Source organism: Octopus bimaculoides, chromosome 30 (assembly GCF_046866305.1).
Source record: "Octopus bimaculoides isolate indiv1 chromosome 30, ASM4686630v1, whole genome shotgun sequence".
In the NCBI taxonomy this organism is placed as follows: Eukaryota; Metazoa; Mollusca; class Cephalopoda; order Octopoda; family Octopodidae; genus Octopus; species Octopus bimaculoides.
Window position 1 is genome coordinate 19153597 of NC_142957.1, and position 26626 is coordinate 19180222.

General features: G+C 39.7%; 1 protein-coding gene across 20 annotated transcripts in view; it reads right to left on the bottom strand.

The window, feature by feature from the left end:
* The window catches only part of LOC106879202 (huntingtin-interacting protein 1), a 278609-nt gene that overhangs the window by 6232 nt on the left and 245751 nt on the right, over positions 1-26626 (bottom strand). For 7 of the 20 annotated variants that reach the window (XM_089345992.1, XM_089345993.1, XM_089345994.1 and 4 more), the window contains 17 exons: positions 26176-26264; positions 25774-25842; positions 21241-21378; positions 19038-19157; positions 17073-17478; positions 15962-16051; positions 15359-15445; positions 14897-15004; positions 14228-14293; positions 11896-12077; positions 10171-10260; positions 8938-9000; positions 8033-8133; positions 7592-7821; positions 6690-6751; positions 5220-5333; positions 1921-1965 (listed from right to left, as the gene is read on the bottom strand). In XM_089345992.1, the coding sequence (XP_089202118.1) occupies positions 1921-1965; positions 5220-5333; positions 6690-6751; positions 7592-7821; positions 8033-8133; positions 8938-9000; positions 10171-10260; positions 11896-12077; positions 14228-14293; positions 14897-15004; positions 15359-15445; positions 15962-16051; positions 17073-17478; positions 19038-19157; positions 21241-21378; positions 25774-25842; positions 26176-26264 (2060 nt within the window). The remainder of the gene's footprint in view (positions 1-1920; positions 1966-5219; positions 5334-6689; positions 6752-7591; positions 7822-8032; positions 8134-8937; positions 9001-10170; positions 10261-11895; positions 12078-14227; positions 14294-14896; positions 15005-15358; positions 15446-15961; positions 16052-17072; positions 17479-19037; positions 19158-21240; positions 21379-25773; positions 25843-26175; positions 26265-26626) is intronic. The other 13 variants (XM_089346008.1, XM_089345999.1, XM_089346004.1 and 10 more) reach the window with 6 other exon arrangements.

Sequence of the window (26626 nt, forward strand, 5' to 3'; positions counted from 1 at the left end):
CATCTGAATCCATCCAGCGGTTTGTGAGATGTCTTGTCCACGGACAAACACACCTGAAAACAATACCTCCACCTTCGCTAAGGCAGAGGTAATAATAATAATAATATTGATTTCAAATTTTTGTCACAAGGACAGCTTGGGGGAGGGGATCAAGTTGATTACAATGACCCCAGTGTTCAACTGGTGCTTATATAAACATATGAGAAATAGCAGCCAAATCTCACTTAAATTGCACCCTGCTCTCTAATATGTATATATATGTATGAGCCAATGAAGAAGACTGGTACATTGTGATTAGGCATTGAAGAAATGGCAGTCAAATCTCCCTCAAATCCCATGTTATTAATGTAGGTCACAGCTGGAATGATTTAGAACAGGGGTTTTCAAACGTTTTGACTTGGGGACCCCTTTATATTTCAGGCTTTACCTTAGGGACCCCCTCATAAACGCTTATGAAATTTATACATAAATATTTGCTTAAAATAACATATATTTTTACATTTATTTATTTAACAGTGTTTAACAAATAGGTTTATTGTCAATTAAAAGATTTCGATTATAAAACATGTATAAAATCAAATTGCCCATAAAAAGTATTTGCTGTCCATGGAACCCCTGTCTTGTCCTTGCGGACCCCCTGTGGTCCGCGGACCACAGTTTGAAAACCCCTGATTTAGAATACCTTGATTAGAAAGACGACCCGAAATCAAAGAACAATCACACACACACACACACACACACACAAGTGCACAATACATACACATGTAAGTGGAGATGGAGAAAAAGATGAAGCACGAGAGAGAGAGAGAGGGAGAGAGAGAGAGAAAGAGAGAGAGAAAGAGGGAGAGAGAGAGAGAGAGAAAGAGAGAGAGAGAATAATGAAATGTTGATGGAAATCTTAGAGGAGTCTGTAAATAGATCATGGTAAAGGGATTGGAAAGCGGGAAAGGAATTTTGGTTTGCAATGCATGAAAACCAGACACGCATCAGTGACTTTGGTGATAAAAGAACTCACAAAATAAAGATAGTCAATAATGGTTTGGATCTCTTTTAGGTAATAATAATAATAATAATAATAATCCTTTCTACCGCAGGCAAAAGGCCTGAAATTTTAGGGGGTGAAAAGGATGAAAAGTAAAGCTAACCTTGGCTGAAAGTGAACTCAGAACATAAACGTTTGTGTGTGTACACACACACAAACACACACACATATATATATATATATATATATGTATATGTATATATACACACATACATTTCTGTTTGTCAGCCTTCCTCACCACTCAACAAATGGTGTTGGTTTGTTGACATCCCAGTAACTTGACGGTTTGCCAAAAGAGACAGAATATACACCAGACTTTAAGGGATCAAAAAACAACAACAAAATAAGTCCTGGGGCCACTTTGATAGACAAAATCCTCCAAGGCAGTGCACTGCCCCAGCATGGCCACAGTCCAATGACTTGAAACAAATAAAAGATGAAACAATCCTAAACACACACACACACGCAGAACATCCAAATAGCAGACCAAACATATGAGGAGTGATGGTCATATCAGTGAGGGTGGAGGAGGAGGAGTGGATGATGGGTGAGGGTTGAATGTTTAACACATGCAGGATAGAAATATTGTCAGCATTCCCAAAACAATCAGGGGACGGACGGAGGTTAGTGGGGGGTCGTGACTTCTTTTCAACATCTCCAACATATGCTGTACAGATATAAGGCTTTACACACACGTGTGTGTGTGTGTGTATACACATAGGTTTATGGAGTGTGTATACGTATGCATATTTTACTGTGTACACACACATATCTGTAAGCCTGGTTGAGATGGGAGAAGGTAATGAAGTGCAAAAAAACAGAAGTCATGGAGGAGAAGGATGAAAGGGTCATGTGGCGAGGAATTTGGGAATTGGTACCTGCTCTGTGTCAGACTGGTCTTGTTTCTCTATGACATCAAGTTCCTGGCACAAAATAAACCAACATTAATTGACAGTTAACAGAGAAAGTGCCTCATACCCCCAAACCTCCCTGAAACAAAACAAAACCTCAGAGATTAGAAAATTTAGGGAGAACACCAAATGTTAGGATGCTGTCCTTGTTTAATAGGAAATCACTTGACCTGTGACTCGGCACTGAAACTGGACCAATTACATCACCATGACAACCATTTCTTTAAGCTGATCCACATCTTTTTCGTTTATTGCCTACCCTTTTGCCTGTCACGTGATACCCAGGACATATTTCCCTGGGGTCCATACATCATATATGATGCACGTTCCAAATTTTTTTCAACCACCAATGTAGTTTAGGACTTATGAAAGGGAAGCTTCACATCAACTGAGAATGTTTGAAGACAACGGCTGAGTGAAAGTTCGAAGCACGAAAAAGGCTTAAGACAGGCAAAAGATTAAGGGATCACAATTTTGTAAACAATCAGTCCTTAGATTTCATATGGGGTCCAATAGGTTTGTCTTCTTGAAATTGAGGGTATAAGTTATGGGTGTAGTCACAGGTGTGTGGTTAGGAAGCTTACTTCACAACCATGTGGTTTGGGGTTCAATACCATTGTGCAGCCCCACCACAGCTGCTTGCGCTACAGCCCTGGGCTGACCAGTGCCTTGCCTGAACTTGGAAACTGGAGGAATCACTTTACATATATATATATATATATATATATATATATATATATATATATATATATATATATATATGTGTGTGGTCCTGGTAGGGTATAAGGATAGGATATTTGCAATGCAGTACTTAACCTGAGTTAAAACTGCAAATCACCATCGTCATCATTTAAGAGTCTTAAGAGTGTGAATTTGTCAAACAATGGTTTGTGACCGTTTCACAGTTTCATTTGGAAAATCTTTCTCCCTAAAGAAGTATTTGTTTCTTTCTGTTGTGGAATTGGAACAGGAATTTCTTTCTAACTTGTCCAAATACCATTACATATTTAGGAAGCAAAGGCCCGTTTTCAGAAGTGTACAGTCCCATCCAGCTACCCAAATGCCAGGAACTACAGGGACCACATTTCTTTGACTCTGCACTTCTGAAGATAGGTCTTTGTCCCCTAAATATAGAAACGGTTTCACAACTTTCATCTCTTCATTGTTAGAAGCTTTCCTCATTTCCCTTTTCATTTCAGATTTTATTTCTGTACTACAATGCTTTAAGCCAACTACAACACTCTTCTCTCTCATATATATATATATATATATATATATATATAAAGAGAGAGAGAGAGAGAAAGACACACACACAAAGGCATTTCAAAAGTGACTAGTCACCTCTCATATCATTATTTTACCTGGGCAGACACTATTCTTCGTTATGAAACCCAAATTGATTTAAAATGTCTCCTAAATCTTAGATTAATTCATTAAACGAATCAAATGACATCAGTTTGTTTCCAGAAAGAAATCTTTCAAAAACGATGACATTGATACACTTTTGAAATGTTTGTATATATGTCAGTACACACACACACACACACACACACACACACACATATATATATATATATATATATATATATATAATAGTATGACAACAAAAGAATGAAAGACACATCAATATTATGTAAATAGAGGAATTTATCTGTAAATATAGTATGTGACAATTATTCGATTGCCCTGAAGTCATTCGAAACTCAGAGTTTTATGGCAACCAAATAATTGTCGCATATCATATCATATTACAGACAGACATATATATATATATATATATATAGGAGAATATACAAATAATAACAACAGACGAGGACAGGTGGTGTAAATAACAAAAGTATATATTAGTATGACGCTCGGGAATACGGAAAGTCTTTGACGTTTCGAGCTACGCTCTTCATATATATATATATATATACATATATATATATATACAGGGTGTGTAAGGTATTTGAGGACATAGCTTTTTGGGGTCATTACTGCATTCTTTGCTAACTTTGTATAATCTTTGTTTCAGAATATAATAATGGCAGACCCTCAGCTTACTCAACAGACCATTGATTACAATCCCAAAAAGTCCATAAGGTCAGTTGCAAAAGATCTCCATTTGTCAGAAGGAACAGTCAGAAATGTTGTCCACAAAGACATCAGATATAAGTCTTAGATGATGAGGATATGTCAATTTGTCAGAAAAAGCAAAAGAAAATCGCTACATCAGATCTAAAAAGCTCTTAAACAAACTGAAAACCCCAGCAGAAGAAGATTTGATTTGGTTTTTCTCAAACGAGTAAAACTTTGACCAAGATCAAAAAGTTAACAGAAGAAATGACAAATGGTTATGGGCAGACCCTTCTGAAGTTCCAAGGGTTATGCATCCAAAATTTCCTGAAAACCATCATGGTTTTAGTTGTTGTCAGGAATGAAGGATATGTGATGCCTCCTTACTTCTTTCCATAAGGCTTCAGAGTTAACTCTGCCGCCTACATTGAGGTCCTGGAAACATTTGTTAAGCCCTGGATTAACATTGTATGCAATGGAAGACTCTGCACTATCGCACATGGCTCTAGTAACACAAGAATGGATGGCTGAAAATATTCATGATCACATAACCCCCTAACATTTGGCCTCTTAATTCCCCAGATCTCAATCCATTGGACTATTTTACAAGTGGAGCATTGGTTGAGAGAGAGGTCAATGAACACGGCCATAACACCAAAGATTCTTTTAAAGCTGCCATAGTCCAGAGTAATGTCCAAAATGAACCAGGACCTCATGATTGGAGCATGGAGAGGATTTAGATCTCATATAGAAGCAGTTGTTGAAGCTGAAGGAGGCTTTGTTGAATGACATTATAGAAAAGAAGGGTTATTTTTATCCTCATAGCGTTTTCTGATAAATAAAGTTATTATCTGTTATAATATATCCGTTTTTTATAAATATAAATCTGTCCTCAAATATCTTATGCAGCCTGTATGTGTGTAAAACAAAGTTATTCTATTCCACATGGGTAGAAATATAGGTAAAAATAGAAGTTGAAAATACAATGAGAATAGTTAAAATATTTTTTTATTATTAATATATTTAAAGCTTCAACCGGTTTCAGTTTCGACAGATTTTCAAAAAGTTCAAATCGAAAATCAATGCAATATTTTAACTATTCCCAATGCATTTTCAACTTCTATTTTATGTCAATCAGTGAGTCAGACACAAATAAACAGAACACATGGAATGGTAAGCAAAAGTGGAATTAAGAGTCAGCCCCTTACCTCTTCAACATCCCAGCCTTCACTCTCACCAGCCAGCTGGTAATGGTGTTTGCGAATGTTGTTTAGTTTCTCATACTCATTCTTCAAGTCCTTCTCCATCTCAAGAATCAACACCTGTTAATTAAAACATTGCACTTTGATACAGGTACTAAATGTTGTGTCTATGTATGTATGCATGTGGATGTCTATGTGTGTATGTGGTCATGACCGATGCCAATGCCGTCTGATTAGCACGCAAAAAGCACCATTTGAGTATTGGGCCTCATGGATGCAGTGACAGGTGACCAACACTCCTGGTGATACACCATGTTTGTGTTGACCTGTCAAGCCGAGTGAGACCACAGTTGTGGCCGATGCTGGTGTCAGGTCAATGGCACATCACAAGCACCCATGACACTCTCGCAGTGGATGATGTTCGGAAGGGCATCCAGCAGTAGAAATCTTGCCAAATCAGATTGGAACCTGGTGCAGCTCTCTGGTTAACCAGTTTTCAGTGAAATTGTCCAACATAGGTGTAGAGTTATATACACATGTGTATATGAATATATGTATGTATATGCATGGGTGTATCATCATCTTCGTTTAGCGTCCGCTTTCCATGCTAGTGTGTGTGTGTGTGTGTGTGCGTGTGCAAATATGTGTGCATATATATGTATGTATGTGCATGAACAAATATGTGCATATATACACACACATACGTGGCTGTGTGGTAAGAAGTTTGTTTCCCAACCACATGGTTCTAGGTTCAGTCCCACAGTATGGTACCATAGGTAAGTGTCTTCTATGCACTGATCAAAACCTTGAGACATTGTGAGTGGATTTGGTCGATGGAAACTGTAAGAAGCTCGTCATGTACATATGTGTGTGTTAATGTCTACCTGTCCCCTACTCCTGGTTGACAACTGGTGTTGGTGTGTTTACATCCCTGTAACTTAGTGGTTTGGCAAAACAGATTGATAGATTAAGAACCAACATTTGAAGGATGTTTTTCACACATGGCATCAGCGATGACTGCAATTTCACACACACAACCATCGTCATTTAACGTTCCCCTTTCCATGCTGACTGCGGCTGGCTGGGCAGAAGACTGCACCGTGCTCTGCTGTTTGTTGTGGCATGTCTTGTACAGGTGGATGCTCTCTCTGCAGAGTGGACCAAGTGCTTTTTATGTGGCACCAGCTCTGGCAAGGTCAGCAAGTAACTTGCAAGAGAATGTGGCATTGAAGATGATCTTGTGCCAGATGACGATATGCCAGAGTGTGACATGAGAGTAGGGTGTGATTTGAGGGAGATTTGGCTGCTGTTTCTACAATGCCTAGCTACCATGTAGAGCTCTCCCTCATTGGCTCATACATACATAAGACTGTAGGGTGTGATTTGAGGGAGATTTGGCTGCTGTTTCTACCATGGAGAAGCTCTCTTGTTGATTTATTGTGGAAAGCAATTCCTCGGGGGTGGTCATTTACTCACCTTTATCTGCATTTCCTGCTTTTTGGTCTGATGTAAGTTTAGACTGGAAAAGTCCATTAAACCTGGGGAGAAGAAGTGATTAGAATGATTCCTTTTCTTGCCACCAGAGGGACACAGAGGGGACATTACAAGTTGAGAGATGGAGAACAGATTAGGGGACTTTATCAAGATAGATTGATACAAAGGGAACAGAAGGGACAGGTGGAGCAGAATTAACAAAATTTATTGAAACTTTTAAAGGTTTAAAGGAAGGCCAATAAGATTTTGGTGAGGGAGAGACAGAATGCCTAGGGTTAAAGAAAGATTGATGATGAAGGAAAAAATCAAAATACAAAAACAAACAAAACAAAAAACAAGAACAAAGAGCAGCAGGCAATCCCATGGTTTTTAGGTTCAGTCCCACTGCATGGCACACACACACACACAAGGTAAGCTAGCAGAATCGTTAGCATGTTGGACAAAATGCTTAGAGGTATTTCTTCTCTTTATTTTGAGAGTTCAAATCTTACTGAGGTCATCTTTTGCCTTTCATCTTTTCAGGGGTCATTCAAATAAAGAATCAGTCAAGTGTAGGGGTTCATGGAATCCCCTCAACAGACATTCCCCCATTCAGAGAGTGTTGCTATCTTGGTCACTTATACGTCACGGAAACCAGGTAAATGGCCTTATTGGTCAAAACGAACGAGAAAATATATCTGTGTGTGAGTGTAACTTAGCAGTATGGCAAAAGAGACCAATATAATAAGTACTAGACTTTACAGAAAAAACAAACAAACAAGTACTGGGGTCAATTCATTCAACTGAAACCCTACAAGCCAGTGCCCCAGCATGGCCATAGCAAAAGATAAAGAAAAATCAAAAGAATGAAAGAAAATCTTGTTCGACAAGATAAAAAGTCTTACTTCGTTCTTCGATAGCGTTTGCCCCTGTTTTAGCTGAACCAATCACTTTTCCGGCCGCTTGGTTGACCTTCTTTGAGGCATCGGTCAGTTCTGAGAGATGTTTGCTGTTGCGGTCAGCTTTGACCTTCGAAGCAACCACCAACTGGATTGTACTGGCAGCAATCTCTTTGGAATACACAATTAGTTCCTCAAATTTACCTTCACCCTGGACAACTTTATCAGCAGCCTCCCTGGAACAACAAATACACAGACAATTATGCATGTGTGTGAGTGTACATATGTGTATATATCATTATTATTATTACTATTAATATTAATCCATTTATTATTTCGTTCTTTCGCATGAGCCTGATGCCCAAACCCCTGAACCATGTGGTTAGCCGCATATATATGTATATATATACATATATATGTGTATGTGTGGTGTGTGTGTATACTTACATGGTGGCAGTAGCTCCCCATCCGACAGCCTTGGCAGCTGAGAGGAGTCCCTCAGTCCAGCGATGGTGTTTGTTGTAAAACTCTTTGGCTGATGAGGCACCCTGAAATAGAGAGGTTACGGTTAGGGTCAGGGATAAGGTAGTAGTTTATGTAGAGAGGGACGAGGAAGGAAAGAGAGTGGGAGGTGGTATAGTGAGAGAGAGAATAGAAGGGAAAGAAAAGAGAGGTAATAAGAGAAGGAAGTGGAAGAGCAAATGTGAAGGGGGGGGGGGGAGAAAGAAAAACAGATTTAACTTCAATCCCCTGTCTCACCACTATTCTACAAATTGTGGGGCCATGTTGTCTTCCTTTATATTTTGAATTCAGTAAGTCCCTGGGGTCAATGTCATCAACCAAAATGTCTCCCACAAAATTTCACACTTTGGGACAATAATAAATAGAATTATTATTATTATTATTTTTACTATTATTGCCATGTTCTGAGTTCAAATTCTGCCAAGGTTACTTTGCCTTTCATCCTTTCAGGGTTGATAAATTAAGTACCAGTGAAACATTGGGGTCACCTACTCCAAACTTTCAGGCCTTGTGTCTTTAGTAGAAAGGATTATTATTGTTTGGGGGGGGGGGGGGGGGAGCTGACAGAATCGTTCTCATGCAGAACAAAATGCTGAGCAGCATTCCTTCTGGTTTCATTGTTCTATCAAACTGTTAATGTTTCTTTCATCCTTTTGGGGTCAATAAAAATCAAGTACCAACTGAATACTGGGGACAATCTCATCAACTTCTGTTTTACCCTTCAAATTGCTGACCAGGAAACAAAATTGGAAAGAATTATTATTATTTTTTTTTTGACATTTGGCTAAGAAAAGCGACCCCAGTTAAAGAAAAAGAAACATGTAACTTACCCGTCCTTGGGCAACGATTTCTTTTTGTAAATCTCGAGATTTCTCAACAAGCACTTTTATAGCCTGGAAAATAAATAAACAAACAAATAATAACAACAACAAGAGCACCCAGAGAGGGCAAACCTCCCCCAGGGCAACACCAACGTCCTCTCAACAATTAGTCAGAGATGATTTTTTAAATGAGAATATCTGAAATAAATTTGACTGCTCTCACAAAGGAGAATACTAAAAATGAACCCAACCACTCTCAAAAATTAAGTAAAAAACAACCAGAAAGATAATCCAGGAAGAGGTGGACCCAGGAAGACCTGGGATGAGGTGCTGAAGCACAACCGTCATACATTAGGCCTCACCGAGGCAATGATTAGTGACCGAGACCTTTGGAAATATGCTGTGCGTGAGAAGACCCAGCAAGACAAGTGAGACCATAACCCATGGCCTTTGCCAGGGGTGTAACCAGCCCACTTATGCGTACCTTTCCTTCATTGGACACTAAACTCTGCTTGTGAAGACCTGTTGGGGCAAGTGAAATCGAAATTGAACCAAATACGACGAATGGCACTGCTAACAACACCATCCGAGCATGACCATTGCCAGAACAGCTGCCTGGCTCCCATGCCGGCGGCACGTTAAAAAACACCATTTGAGCAGGATCGTTACCAGCATTGCCTCACTGCTGACTGACTCCTGTGCAAGTGGCACATAAAAAACACCATTTTGAGTGTGGCCGTTGCCAGTACCGCCTGACTGGCCCTTGTGCCGGTGGCATGTAAAAGCACCCACTGCACTCTCAGAGTGGTTGGCGTTAGGAAGGGCATCCAGCTGTAGAAACTCTGCCAGATCAGATTGGAGCCTGGTGTAGCCATCTGGTTCACCAGTCATCAGTCAAACCGTCCAACCCATGCTAGCATGGAAAGCGGACGTTAAACGCCGATGATGATATATATATATATATATATATATATATGTATATACACATCTATATTTAATATATATATATAAAAGGTATGAATTTTTGCATAATCATTCATGATGGATCTTCCAAAAGAGAGACAAAAGCACAAAATAAATCGTTTTTATCCACAAATGCTGACTACTTCCTTTTCCTAACACAGTCTGTGCACCCCTTCAAAAAATCTACACACATGCAAAGATGGGTGTGTATAGACTTCAACAAAGATCGAAACACTAATGATAACAACAACAGTAAAGGCAGCTGAATGCCTTCCTCACCTGCATCAGGCCTGTGCATGCATCAAGAATACTTTCGTTGACCTCCAGATTTAAACCAGTTGAGTCTTCCTGCGTTTTCTTCAACATTTCCTACAAAAGACGTCAATGGACACAGTTTACTATGAGCCAATGAGGGAGACCTCTGTATGGTAGCTAGACCTGATAGAAATAGCAGCCAAATCTCCCTCAAATCACACCCTACTCTCTTATGTACGGACAAGAAGGAGCCAGAACAACTCAAGTTATAAACTCATAGCCTTAACATAGATTTAAAATAACTAAATGATTTAAAATAAATAAATGATTTAACATAAATAAATGATTTAAATTAAATAATTTAAAATAAATAAATGATTTAAAATAAATAAATGATTTAAAATAAATTAAATGATTTAAAATAAATTAAATGATTTGAAATAAATTAAATGATTTAAAATAAATAAATGATTTAAAATAAATAAATGATTTAAAATAAATTAAATGATTTAAAATAAATTAAATGATTTAAAATAAATTAAATGATTTGAAATAAATTAAATGATTTAAAATAAATAAATGATTTAAAATAAATTAAATGATTTAAAATAAATAAATGATTTAAAATAAATAGATAATTTAAAATAAATAAATGATTTAAAATAAATAGATAATTTAAAATAAATAAATGATTTAAAATAAATAGATAATTTAAAATAAATAAATGATTTAAAATAAATAAATGATTTAAAATAAATAAATGATTTAAAATAAATAAATGATTTAAAATATATAAATAATTTAAAATAAATTAAATGATTTAAAATAAATAAATGATTTAAAATAAATTAAATGATTTAAAATAAATAAATGATTTAAAATAAATTAAATGATTTAAAATAAATGAAATGATTTAAAATAAATAAATGATTTAAAATAAATTAAATGATTTAAAATAAATAAATGATTTAAAATAAATAAATAATTTAAAATAAATAAATGATTTAAAATAAATTAAATGATTTAAAATAAATTAAATGATTTAAAATAAATAAATGATTTAAAATAAATTAAATGATTTAAAATAAATGAAATGATTTAAAATAAATAAATGATTTAAAATAAATTAAATGATTTAAAATAAATAAATGATTTAAAATAAATAAATGATTTAAAATAAATTAAATGATTTAAAATAAATATTTTAATTGTTTTTCCTTAGACTCTTGGCAAAGACACTCTGTGTCTGGCCTTGTCACAAACACACTCTTTCTTTCTTTCTCTCTCCTTCACGTGCGTTCGGCACAGCTATGACTTCGCCATGGCAACAGACTTCAAAACTGGTAAAAGTTTCCAGCTATACGTGGGTGCCTCAGAGACAAAAAATTTGACCAAAATGCTGGGTTATAACGAATCTCCTCCTAAAATTGGAGCGACATGTGTGCTAATTTGTAGACGTGCATAAAGTCCATTCACGTATACACACACATCTCCACTATTATAGATATGATTATAAGAAGATATATGTACCACATGACATCAAGGCAAGCAGACAACAACACACACTTACACATACATGAAGAGCTTCTTTCAGTTTCCATCCATCAAATCCATTCTCAAGCCTGAGGCTATAGTAGATGACACTTGCCAAGGTGCCACAGTGGGACTGAACCCAGAACCATGTGAGTGGAAAGGGAAGCATATTTCCTACGGCACAGTCACACCTGGTAAACAAAAGCAGCAACCTACCTCAATTTTACTGGCTGCAAGATCGATGGCGCTTGTAGTGAGTTGCATCTCTGATTCAACCATGTCTCCAATCTCCTTGTCTTTCACATCGGCAATCTTTGGCAACAGCGTCTCAGCACAAGACTGCATCTTCTTGACATTTTCTAAGACTACATCAAACTGCGCCAACACAGAGTTCTCATCTGCAACAAGCACACAAAATGGATATAATTTAATGCGTGGTGGCCTTGGGGGGAGAGCAAAAACATGTATTGAGACAAATTTCCTGACCAGGAGTTTGCATTGGGCAGAAGAAGGCACAGGTGGAAGACACCTTCGTCTACCTTGGCAGCTTGGTTCACTGCAAACAAGATAGGGTGAGGGAGCTTCATTGCAGAATGGGAAACATATCAGCAGAATTCAATTAGTTTAGTAAAACCCGGAAGAGCAAGAAATCTTCTCTGAAAGCCATATTGTGGTTCTGCAAATCTAACAAACTCTCTCCTCTTGCATATGGCTGTGAAACAAGGCAGCTGAAAAGCATCCCCAGAAAAAGAAACTGGATGCATTTGGAAGTAAAGGCTTCTGGAAAATACTAAGCATCAAATATAAGGACTTTATCAGCATGTGATTGATGCCAGGACCGCCTGACTGGCCCCCCCCCCATGCTGGTGGCACGTTAAAAGGGGTCAATGCCAGTAGCCCCTGGCTAGCTCCCGTGCCAGAGGCATGTAAAAAGTACTATCGAAACGTGATCGATGCCGGGCCTGCCTGACAGGCTCCTGTGCCGGTGGCACATACAAAGTACCCACTACACTCTTGGAAAGGTAGATCAGATTGGTGCCTGGTGCAGCCATCCGGTTCACCAGACCTCAGTCAAACCGTCCAACCCATGCCAGCATGGAATATGGACATTAGACGATGATGATGATGATGATGAAGAGGTCACAAGAAGATCAGCCCAATGCCTAGCAACCATCACCATCTGCAAATACCAACAGAGTTGGCTGGAACATGTAAGATTTCCGACTATCAACACTCAATCCTTAAATAGAACCCTTAGAGGCAACAGTAGAGGGGACATCCTAAGAGGAACTGGCATCAAATGATGGACAGGGACCTTGCACTGAGGGAGGCTGTCGAATGACCCAGCTGGAGTACTTTGACTGCCTCATGGGCCACCCAATATGGGAGCATTGAAGTAAGTTCTAAAGGGGAGTAGTTGGAGGATAGAGTCCCATGGCTGGCAAGTGAAAAACAAAGAAAAAAGGAGGAGGGAGTGGTCCTTGAATCAAAAACTGTGGTCTTCCCAAGGGTCAAGGGGATGGTGTGAAACGTGACAATGAGAACAAATACAGTCTATTCCATCAAACAGGGTTCCATACAGTTTCCTTCTCTCTCTAATATAAGATTTAGATTGACTAGAATGTACGACAGAAGCTGCTCAATCATTGAGACTGAACCTGGGTCCCATTTAACACAGGGCTGAAGTGAAGGTCTTAACCACATGGCCAGGCACAGGAGTTTTTTTTTACAGGTGAATAATGTTAGTGTACAACATTAGTTTCAATCTTCTGATATATATAAGGGGAGGCAACATCAGATAGGCTTCAGCCATATTCTGACCTCCTCAGTGAACCACAGCCTTCACTGTGCTTCACAATGTGTGAAAACTGCTAAATATTATACATTTGTGTGTGTGTGTGTGCACGTATGTTTGTAGTAGTAGTAGTAGTAGTAGTTCACATGTCTGTAGAAGCATATTCAAACTTGATAAACTAAGTTTGTTTGATGAGTGTTGCTATTAAATAATATATATATATATATATATATATATATATATATATATATATATGTGTGTGTGTGTGTATATATACACACACACACACATACACACTGATGGAGTCACAAGCACTTTCGCAAACATATACACACAACAGAACTTCTGCCTACCAAATTCACTCGCAGGGCTTTGGGTGCCCAAGTCTACAGTTGAAGATAGTCACTCAAAGTGCTATGCAGTGAGACTGAACCTAGAACCATGTAATTGAGAATCAAGCTTCCTAACCATACAGCCACATATGTGTGTGTGTACAGGCTTCCATACAGTTTCCATCTACCAAATTCACTTACAAGGCATTAGCCAGCCTAAGGCTATAGGGAGGAGACACTTGCCCAAGGTGTCATGCAGGGCGACTGAACCAGGAGCCATGTCGGTGCAGAGTAAGATTCTTAACCATAGAGCCATGCTGGTATTTATTGAAAAAAACCCAAATAAAAAATAACGACAGGATAGTCATGGCTGGAGAGGGGGAGAGAGAGGGAGCGGGTGGAAGGCAAAACGTTCACTTACCTTTCTCTACTTGGGTTAAGGCTTTCATACTTTCTTCAATTGTGTTCTTACAAGTCATGTTTAATTCTGAAGAAAGAAACAAAATGAAAATACAAAATAGAAACAAACAAAAAATACACAAAAACCAAATTCGTTTTCATTAAAAACTCATCCTTGCCCCCCCCCCCTCTCTTCAACCATTCATCGCTCTTTCTTGCCTTCTCCTGCAAAAACCCCACCTAACAACTCATTGTTTCTCTTTCACCATTCTCCTTGTCATCACCACTCTACTGCTCCCTTCCTACTATGACAAACCACCCTCACACCTCATTACCACTTCCCAGCACCTCCCAATGATTCCTCGAGGGAGATTTGACTGCTATTTCTAGCAGGTCTAACAACCATGTAGAGGTCTCCCTCACAAACCTCTTCTGCCCCCGCCCCCAGGGCCTTTCTCTTTTCCCATACTTCATCCCTCTCTACTCCTTCTTCTCCTAACATAGGTGCTCCACCTGCAAGCTGCATGGCAACTTCAGAAAGCACCCAAGTCACCCTGAAGTTGCAGAAACCCTGCCAAGTGCAGCACTGCACTTGGATGCAGTCCTTCATGCCATTGGATCTTGTCAAACTGTCCAACATGAAACATGGACACTAGATGATGATGATGAAGACCACCACACAGCCGCTTACCTTCACCAGCACTCAGCTGGGCCGAGTGAGACGTTGCTAAACCATACTGGACTGAGTCGGAAAGTCGGTGAGAAAAATCAACCATTGAAGTGATTAAGTCTTGAATAGCTGCAAGAGAGAGAGAGAGAGAGACTGTGAGAGAGAGGGAGACTGTGAGAGAGTGAGTTGGGAGAGGGAGACTGTGAGAGAGTGAGGTGGGAGAGAGAGAGAGAGGGAGACTGTGAGAGAGAGGGAGACTGTGAGAGAGAGAGACTGTCAGAGAGTGAGGTGGGAGAGAGGAAGAGAGAGACTGAGAGGGAGAGAGGTGGGGTAAAACTGGTAACTGAACATGAAAACAAACATTTATACACACACACATATATATATATATATATACGTATGTATATAAAATGTGTGCTGTATATGTGTGTGTGTAGATATGAATGCAAACAACAAAGAGGAGAAAAGTAACAAAGAACTTACAAATTGGATTAGATTTGTAATTCTGAAACGAGTTCCCTAATTTCTCCAAACACTCGTAAACAGGTAATATTCGGTCCAATAAATAATCTAAAATACAAGGAAAATGTAATTAAGCATATTCATTAGCAATAGTAGTAGTAGTAGTAGTAACATCATGCAAATTTATGCGCTTCCAACTATGGCCATCAATACTGTACCCAAGTGAACAGAGTCCAATAGATTTGATGATTTTTCTCAGAAATATTTTATTTTTAGAAAGCCGCACTGAGTTCCTCTGAAAGACCACACTCAGTCCTTTAAAAGACCTGCACTCAGACCCGTCAAAGGCAGCACTCAGACTCGCCAAAGCCTGCATTCAGACCAGCCACAGCTCACACTCAGACCTGCCAAAGCCTACACTTAAGCCCTTAGAAAACCCCTGCAAGCAAACCTCCAATGGCCACATCCAGACCCTTTGATCGCTCTATTCTTACTCAGCAAAGGTCAAACAGACGTTCAAACTGTCCCGGTCTCTGTCTTTCCTTTGGAGATCTGCAAGCCCCCACCCTCAGCACCATCACCACCACCACCCATACACACAGTCGTGCCTCACTGGTAACTTACCTGCTGAGCAACCTACAGTCAGGTGGAGAAGATTGTCTGATTGTTCTGTGGCATCCAAGAGAATGGAGTTGCATTGCTTGACACAGCTTTCTGAAAATGCAAAACAGCAGAAGGACAAACGGTTAGTGTTAGCATCATCATCATCATCATCATCATGTTTTCACTGACGACATCAGTTGAATGGTTTGACAGGAGTTGGCTCCAATTGTCTGTTTTGGCCGGGTTTCTACAGCTGGATGCCCTTCCTAATGCCAACCACTTCACAGAATGTCTGCTGGGTGCTTTTTACATTTAGAAAAATAAAGATGACAAAATAAGGCAGACGTTCTCAAGAATGGGCAGTACCTTCTTCAAACAGGCACCGAGCATGGCAAAAGAGGGGGGGGGGGGCGTTAGGCCTTAACAGGTAGTTAGGTAACATAACATAGTAAATTTTACCTATAGCAGTAATTATACATAATTAAGACTAGTAACAGTCATTAAAATGAAATGGGACCTCATCAGGCTCGGGGAAGTGATTAACTTGCAATGGATAAATGTGAAAATGACAACTTTTGTCTTTGTGAATTTCTTAATTCTTTCACGGTTAAACTTAGACAATCCATTCTGAGAGTAAAATCTATAAATTGTATTCTATGGTTGGTAAGTTGAGTTGTGATACCTCACTCACCACTTTAGTGGGTGTCAGACATAGCAACGACTTAAAATGGGGCCGATACAAGGAAAAGGTTGAGAACCATTGATTTAAGTTTTCATATAAAGGGGTCGGACAAAATAATGGGGACACTTAGCATCGTAATTTTGAAATATCTATAAAAATTGTCAAAAGCATGTCCAATTTTATGTTTTTTGATTTATTATTAGTGTTGCTTAATATATTAGACTGGATCAACATGAAATGAAGTGTTCTGCTCCAGGGGCCAAATGTGCTGCCGGGTCTGGGAATAGAAGTAAAGGCTTTGTGATCAGGGGTTCAATATCCTAGGTCACTAAGCCAGGTTTTGTGACAATAAAAAGAGTCATGGATCTGAAAAAAATAAAGTGAGAAGATAAAAGAGAGAACAATGGGGGAAGAGAGAGCAAACATTAAAACAAACCAATGATTCCTTACCCAGAAGTAATTGGTAGAGTTTGTTGAGGGCTGCTTCATGTTCATTGTCACTGGTTTTTTTCTCTGTCAATAACTCTTCATATTTCCTCTCCATCTCCTCTTTATTTTTCGTATAATTCTCCTCTGCTGTCTGCTGTGTACCTTGGCTGCTCTTCAGTTGCGTTTCAACCACTTCCATTTCCTTCTTCAATGTTTCCTTGGCAACCACCATCTCTTTAGTTTTCTCTTCCAATTCATTCTGCAAACAGCTCACTTGCTTCTGCAGTTTCTCCGCCGTTTCATCTTTCTCGGCTTTCGTCGCCTGCAGGCTTTCCTCCAGTGCGATGCTGCTTGAACGGACATCTTTAAGATCCGTCTCCAGCTGCAGCTTCTGGGCTTTGATTAATTCGATTTCCTTGGTTAACTCCTGTTGGTCAGAGTGCAGAGAAAAAGGAAAGATGCATAAACAGAAGAGCACTCAATGCAACAGAGCAGGGGTCGTTTGTCATCCCTCGACGATTCCTGCTTTGTCTCCCATCACAAATCTGATCGACTCTCCCATCAAAGAGGAAAGTGAACAACCTCCATAGTATGATTTTAAACTGCATCTGGTAGCAGAACCCTGATTTGGGAGTTTAAAAGTTTTCAGGAGTGTGGGACCGGGCTTCAGCACATATTGTACCCAGCCCTTCTCTGACCTACAGGGCCCCAGCTATGGGTTGATTAGCAGGTTATGGAAGAAACCCTGGGCACAAACCCTCACTGCTTTGTGAGTGCCTTGGGAAAGGAGAAAAGTTGAGGAATCGAGCTGGACAGCAAATCAAGGAGTGAAGTTCTTCAAGTGGTCTGGTTGCCGTTTTTGACACCCTTCCAGTAACTCCAGCCCCATAACGCAATCCACTTAACAGAAGGTCACTCTAGTGTAAAGCCTACAACTTGCTGAGCAGTGCAGCCATCTTAAATCACTGAGCCCCTTTAGTCAGACGTCCAAATCTAAAGAATGGGAACAGATCAAGCAAACTGACTCTGAGGAAGCTCAGTGGCATCAGGGGCTGTTCTTCCAGAGGATCTTTGGACACGAAGAAACTGCCATCATCAGTGAAGGATTTAGGATGCAGATCACAGAGAGGGAGACCCTTTAATTAAGTCTTAATGGTTCGATTATTTAAGGATCACAAAAATTAGCATTTAATGAAGACAAAGATTTGAGAATAATTCATCAGAGGTTAAATGTGTTCCACGAATTGTGTCTACACAAAATACTGAAAACCACCGACAGGGACAGAACCGGGAACTGGGAAGTTCTGGAAGAACCAGACTGAGGAGCTTGAAGGAGAAAGAAGAGTGAAAGTTCAAGGTTGTGTCTTCTGACAATTATACAATAGGGACCACGAGAGGGAGAAAGGACAAAGAGAAGAAGACAGAATGCTGTAGCTTCAAAGATGTGAAACAACAACATAACAGCACCTGGGAAGAATGAAGACCAAAGACAGGTTTAGAGTAGGAATGAGGGAGAAAGGAAGCAAAGGGAAAGGCAAAGGGACATGGTAGACCCCCTAGAAAGATCTGAATCAATTTAGAAGCACCTGGAAAGATGCAGGAGGCTGTGAGAAGAATGAAGAGCCAAGAACGGGTACGAAAAAAAGAGCTGGGAAGACACCAGCAGCAATGATGAAAAGCAGAGACTGAAGAGGTCTCAGTGGATGATGTAGCGACCAAGTGTAGAGGAAAGGAGCCAAGGCTAACGACAGACTGTATTAAGGGTCACAAAGAGGGGAGAAAAAACCTTTAATGAAGCCTAAATAAATTTAATGGGTTTAGCTTGGGAGGAGTGGTGGTGGTGGTGATGGTGGTCAGCATCTTACTAGACAGCCCAAGGGGTCAGAAATAGAATGTAAAAGTGAAGGGTTAGGGGGTAAGGGTAAAAAAAACATCCATGTCCCTCGCTCCCCCTGCCCCCCCCCGCCCCCTGCTACACTGCTTTACCTCGTAATCATCGTTGGTGTGCTGGGCTGGCGGTGGCGGTGGTGGTGATGGCGGAAGCGGTGGTGATGAGGCTGCTGCTGTCGTGGAGGGTGAGTGGTTGCCTTGGAAAGCAGTAGCAGCCTGTCCCCAAGAGTATGCATGAGAAAGGAGAGAGAGAGAGAGAGAGAGAGAGAGAGATACATGTATGCATATAGGTATATAGATATGTAGATATAGACATATATATATATATGTGTGTAGAGAGAGAGAGAGGGGGAGAGAGAGAGAGAGAAAGAGTGAAGGAGAGAAAGAGAGGTGAAGAGAAATAGAGTGAAGAAAAGAGAGGGGGAGAGAAGACACACACACACACACATGCATAGGGGTGGGAGCCATAGACATTATTATTATTATTATTATTATTGACTCAGGCCAGTGACATTATGCAAATGAGTGTAGCCATTCCAGGTGAAGTCTAGTTTGTGGCTGAGCTGCACAGGAACCCTTTAGTTCCAAGGAACGGGGAGAGGGTGTTAGGGGAAACTCCTAGAAATCATTCGAAGGGATCCACAATTGAGTGGAATTTGCAGCTTAATTTTACTCAACCTAAGACAACCCTCCTGGGCCAAACAACTGCAGGATTGACAGGTTAATAACTCTTTCTCAATTCCACGAGTGGTGGCAAAGGTAAAGGTTACCTTCTCGGGGACACACGGATTCCCATCAATACAACTACTAGTGTGTGTGTATGTGTTCGTACACCATTTGTCAAAACACGGTGGACCGCTGGTTTACAAATCCAACCTTGCCCCTGGCAGAGTCCAACCGGGAATGGCATTGCATTTGTACAGGTCCCTGCTTAGCACTGCCACCTCGTAATATATTTGGTGTTTACTTTATTTTCTGGTATTTTATTGCTACATCCATTGGAGGGTGTATACATTTCCAGAATCACGTATGTATATGTACAAATATATATGTATACACACAATATCAAACCCTGGCACTGGTTAAAATGGGCAATATGATAAAAGTGACACCCTCACATCTGTTAGTATTTTTTGACAACGTGAGGTAATTTATACCTCCACCCCACCACATATATATATATATATATATATATATATATATGTAGAGAGAGAGAAATAGGGGACACACACATACATTACATACACAAAGAGAGAGGTAAAGAGAGAGAGAGGCCTTGAAATGCAATAAATAGGTCTACAGATATACGGACAGACATGTATGTAAAAGTACACATGGCCCCCAAACGAGGAGAAGAATAATAACAGTTGTTAAGCATTTTGTTACTTTGCTATGACAGACACGAGCCTTGAACCGACGACAAAACAACAACCAATAATAATAATAATAATAATAATAATAATAATAAAGATGATGATGATGGCATTGTCAACTACAATGAAAACTGCATGCTCCACAAGACGGTATTTTGTTGCATGCAACGAACAACAAAGTGACAGGAATCAGAGAAAATGGAGAAAAGACAACCATGCAAGATAGAAATATGAGGACATTGCAAAAGATTCCAAGATTTTCTACTGAAAGGAAGAGACAACAATGATGACATCAAGAAGGAAAAAGACAAAAGACTTTTTGGGGAGTTTCGTTTTCAAAAAGACTATCTTTCTTTCTTTTTTGGTTTCTGGTGATGCTGGGACTAATTACGATTACCTATCATTGACCATCCCTGGCTGGAAGGCCTGGACCATTGGGCAAGCAACCTCATGTCTACATGTCTGTCTGTCCAGTAAGATGTCCACATCTGTGTCTCTCTCTCAGATATCCATGTGTCCAGCTGTCAAATGTCTTTGCGTCTCTGTTCAACCAAATGCTCATGTCTGTCTGTCTGTCCAGTTAGATGGCCACATTTGTCATAGTGTTCTACCAGATGTCCATAAGTGCCTCTCCAACCATTTATGGTGCGCCCCCTCCACAGTCCCTGCCCCCACCCACCCACGTCATCAATGATGGCCTAGAGAAGCCCAAACGATGTCTACCCTCAATAATTGGTAAACAGAGGCATGGTTAAGCTGCCGGGTGGACGGAGGATGGGGGGGGGGGAGGGGGAAGATGAATGACAGGTGGACGGAGGTCATAGGCGACAGAGGACGGGGAGGAAGGAGGTGGGGGAGGAGGAGGAAGAGGAAACAGGACCAACAAAAAAACAAAAAAAAAATAAAAAAAGAAAGGGATAACAAACCTGACAAGATTTCTCCAGTTGTGAACGTTGCTGAGTGGAAGATTGCAGCTGGAGGGAGACTTGGTCAGCCTTGGCCTGGGTGGTCACCTCAAGCTGTTTCTGCTCTTCACGGACACTGTCCAGCTCACTGTTTGTCTTCTACTAGGTTCAAGGTTTCAAATCACACCCAGGGCAGAACGCAGTGGGTCAAAGCATGCAAGGTGGACCCAGAGGTTAAATTGGGAGGCGAATGGTGGCGGTGGGAGAGGTCGGGGGTGAAGGGTAGAAAAAAGAAAAACAAAATAAAAAACAACAAATTAAAAAAAAAATTAAACAAAATATCACAAACAAAAACAAAAATGTAGTTGGAGGAGGAGGAGGGAATCAGAAGTGGAGGTTGTTTAGCCCTAGGTTAGTCATGATCCAATAGAGCTATGATCAATGCTGTTCCAACCGTGACCACCCTGTTGTTATGTGCAGGGAATCACATCATTCAAAGAAGGAATCCTTCTTTTTAAAGTTTGAAGGAGATTTTGGCTGCTATTTCTAAAAGGCTGAATATGCAAGTAGAAAACTTGCTATTTGATTGAGTAAAGGTCAGCCGGCCACGACGCTTCCAGCTTTTTCTTCATCCCAAATGTGTCCGTTTAAAAGATGACCATGGCTGCGTGGTAAGAAGTTTGCTTTCCAGCCACATGGTTCTGGGTTCAGTCCCACTGCGTGGCACCTTGGGCAAGTGTCTTCTACTATAGCCTCTGGCCGACCAAAGCCTTGAGAATAGCTTTGGTAGACGGAAACTGAAAGAAGCCTGTTGTATAATAATATAATATATGTATGTATATCTATGTGTGTGTGTTTGTCCTCCATCATCACTTGGCAACTAGTATTGGTGTGTTGAGGTACCTGTAACTTAGCGGTTCAGCAAAAGAGACCAATAGAATGAGTACTAGGCTTCAATTTGTCCAACTAAAAAGCCTCAGTCAAGTAAGAGAGAAGGTGATACTTGCAGCAGGTTTGACTGTTGTTTCTAGCAGGTTGTATTTGTGTTACCTTCAGTGGTGTGCAATGTTGGCTTTTGTTTAGGTCCAGGTGAACCCTGAAAGAACCGGGCCAGGGGAGAGGGGACACAGTGTCAAAACATGGTAGGGGGAAGCAGTTACAAAGGATGGTACAGACATTGTGTAGGGGGGAGGGGCATGTGGGGAGGGAGGGTGCAGTCTGTGACAACAAACATCAAACACAACAACAAGATGCAAGGAAATTGGAAAACAAGCAGAAGTCTAAATTGGATTTTACTAACGAGCATACATAATTAATTACAACAACAAGAATAGTTAAAATATGGAAAAAATATCAAAAAAAGTTCCTCACCTTAATACTTACCTCCTGAGAGATCTAAGAGACCAATCTATACATACATACATACATACATACATCATCATCATCGTTTTACATCTGCTTTCCATGCTGGTATGGGTGGGACGGTCTGACAGAGGACTGGCAAGGCAGGAGGCTGCACCAGGCTCCAATCTGATTTGGCAAAGTTTCTACGGCTGGAAGCCTTTCCTAACGCCAACCACTCCGAGAGTGTAGTGGGTGCTTTTACGTGCCACCGGCACAGAAGCGAGTTGGGGGGGGGGGGCACTGGGATTGACCATGTTTCGATGGTGCTTTTTACGTGCCACCCAATGGCACAGGAGCTAGTCAGGGAGCACTGGCATCAACCACGTTCGGACGGGGCTTTTGACATGCATTGATTCATGCTTGAATGGCGCTTATTACGTGCCACCAGCAAGGGTGCCAGTCTGGCAGCACTGGCACCAGCCATTGTGATTTCAATATGCACACACACACACATATATACACATATATATACGTATATATATGTATATACACACACACACTATTGTATATAAGTCAGATTATTTTTCACATGATTTTAAGTGAAAGAAAAACTGGGATGCTACAACTTACCCGTCATGGGGCAACGCAATAATAATTATGGAGACCAAAAACATTTTGTAAATTAAGAGTGTCATTTATATCATCTGATACTCAGTCAGTTATGATAACGAGGGTTCCAATCAATGGAATTGCTTGGTTGTGAAATTAATGTACTGAGCACTCGACAGACACACGTCTCCTCAAAGTAGTTCTCAGGGAGATTCAGCATGAAACAGAACGTGACAGGGCTGGGCCCTTTCAATGCAGCTGCACCTCACTTTTTGCCAGTTGAATGTGCTGCCGGATATTGTAGTCATGGTCTTACAATCATCAGCTAAACAGACATTAAATGATGATGATGATGATGATGATGCTGGTGGTGATGGCACATCCATCCATATGTCCAGTGCTGTGTCCTGAAAATTCTGCCATAATATAAAGATCCGCAAGAAAAACCTGTTTTTGGCTGCAACTTTCGTTTTCGACAGAACTCAAAGGGAAAACAGGATTTGTGTTGTAGAGTTCTACCTTATCCTAAAGAACTTTCTGGAATGTGAAGCATCCGTAATGCTGCAAGAGATTTCTGGGGTTGAAGTGGGGGTGTTCGGAAGAGCATCCACCTGAAGAAATCGGGGCTAAAGCAGACAGTAGAGTTTGGTGAAGTCCCCCCCCCCCCACCCCCGGGTATTTACCAGTTCCTGTCAAACCATCATCCAACCCATGCCAGCATAGAAAACAGACTGATGATGACGATGGTAGCGATATAGTGTTCAGGTAAAATTCTGGCTAAGGACATCTATATATATAAAAATGAGAATGTGTGTCTGTCTGTCTGTCTGTGTGAATCCCTAAAACTCGAGAACTACGCAACCAATTTCATTCAAATTTTACACATGCCTTACTTAGGGTTCCAGTTGTGTTTTAGTCAAAAAAAATTTTAACTTCTTCCAGAGTTCGAGCCCACAGCAACATAATATCTCCTCCACTATTTAAGTATTACGTGTCAAAAGTGAAACAAAAACACTCATGTCAAATACTTTCACTTTAAAAATGAAACTATTCTACTAACTGAAACAATCACATTTCGATACTGTAATGACAGATACTTTCAGAGAGAGAGAGAAAGAGAGAAAGAGAGAAAGAGAGAGAGAGATGTATATGTATACATATAGATGTATATGTACACGTTATTTCACTAACTGAAACAATCACATTTCGATACTTTCAGAGAGAGAGAAAGAGAGAAAGAGATGTATATGTATACATATACATGTATATGTACACGTATATGCATAGATATATATATATATAGATATAGATCTATATGCATACATGTATATGTATACACATGTGTAGATGTATATATATATAGATGTACATGTAATATGTACACATATATACATATATATACATGCATACACATATCTATACATATATACACCCATCACACACAAACACATGCACACAAACACACACATTAGTCATTTGTTTTCTTATCCAAAACTACGTCAAAAGTACTGAACGGATCTTTATGAAATTTGGAAATTATATTCTATGTATAACGGCCATAACTCCCATGAAAATTCATATATTTTTGATGTTGATGAAATTTTAACCCGAACATAACAGATGAGCATTATTTGTAATTCAACGGTACAACGGTGTAAGACTACCCTTTCAGATATACTTTCATTGTGATTTCTGCAATGTGGTGCATAAATTGTCAAGTAAATGAGACGCATCTTTGCCTCCACTGATTCACTTGCAAAGTGTTAAGTAAAATTATTTCGTTGCAGACCTCCTTTGGGTCTTTTTATTATCACTGCGACACACATAGTCCCCAGGTGGTAACATTGATTTCAAGGCCCTCCTAGATGAGAGACTGGCATTCCACTTAATGTCTATGTTCCATGCTGGCATGGATTGGAGAGTTATTAATGTAGAAATATGGTATCGTAGCTACTAACAGTTGAGGGTTGCGTAGTCTAGACAGCGTTTTTAGATTTCATTATTCTCTTTAACCCGGGCAAAGCCGGGTATTTCTGCTAGTAATCAAATAAATACACACAAAAAGGGTTACTGTTGATTTACCACCTAAAACTCCAACTTGAACTGCAAAAACAATTGATAAGAAGAAGAATCCTTTCTACTATAGGGTCCAATGCTTGAAATTCAGGGGAAAGGGGCTCTTTGATTAGATCAAGCCCTCAAACCCAGACAGAGATGAAATCAAAGTTGATGTTGGTGTCACATGGACTCAGAACATAAAAGCAGAACAAATGTCGCTAAGCATTCTGTGCGACATGCTAACAGTTCTGGCTGCTCACTGCCTGAATAAGAATCATCTTTCCTACAAAAGGCACAAAGCCTGAAGTTTGGGGAGAGGGGGACTAGTCAATTACATCGTTGCCCCCAGTCTTTCACTGGTCCCTAATTTATCAATCCCAAAAGGATGAAAGGCAAAGTCAACTTCGACAGAATCTGAAGACAGACAAAATGCAGCCAAGCATTTTGCCTGACATGCGAATGGGTCTGTCAGTTTGCCGCCTTAAATAATAATAATAATAATAATAATAATAATGATGATGATGATGATGATTTGGGTCGTACCTTTAATAACATGTCTTTTTCTTCTGTTAATTTCTTTTCGTCTTTCAACTGTTTGCTTACTTCCGCATGCTACAAAACAAATGACGAAAGCTTAATTGTAACGAGATGAACATTTTTTTTTTTATAAAGGCAGACTTGAACGTGGAGATGTTTAACTTATTTGTAAGAAATTCTGTCCCCTCTCCTTTTTTTCAGTTGTTAAACAATTAAAGATGTAGGATTGAGAGAGAGAAAGACAAAAAACACAGGGACTGTATATTTTGAGAATGACATTGTATGACAGGTGTGAGAGGCTGAATCTGGTCAGTTTGGACATAAAACAGATAGACATCCCTAGCCTTTTCTTTTCCCAAGGCATTCACAATACCCTTTGTCTCCCACAAGCAACAACATAGAACTTACGACTCTCAACAGGGTGACATGTTCCTCTCGTAGTTTGCCATAAATATCCTTCATCTTCTTGAATTTTTCTTCGTTTGCTTTCACCAATTCTGAAGAAAGAAATGGACAGAGTTAGAAAATGAGTGAAACGTGTGTGCATGTGATGTGAGGTCAAGGCAGGAATGTCTCTGACGATGGTTTCGCTGGATTAAGAAATGACTCGAGGCTAAACAACAAAACGTGCATTTCTCAACAAATTTTTAAAGTGATCTTTGCCCGGAGGAAACGTTATTATAGAATCCCTTCAGAAGTAAAATTATTACATTGTAGAACCAGTCTTATGTTGAAATATTCCCATAAATATAGAAAAACATTTGAATATTTCAATAGCAAATGACACCTTAATTATAATTGCTTCTTCTCTAATGATGTGATAAGCAAAATATTTCTAATTACTTTTTAGTATACATAA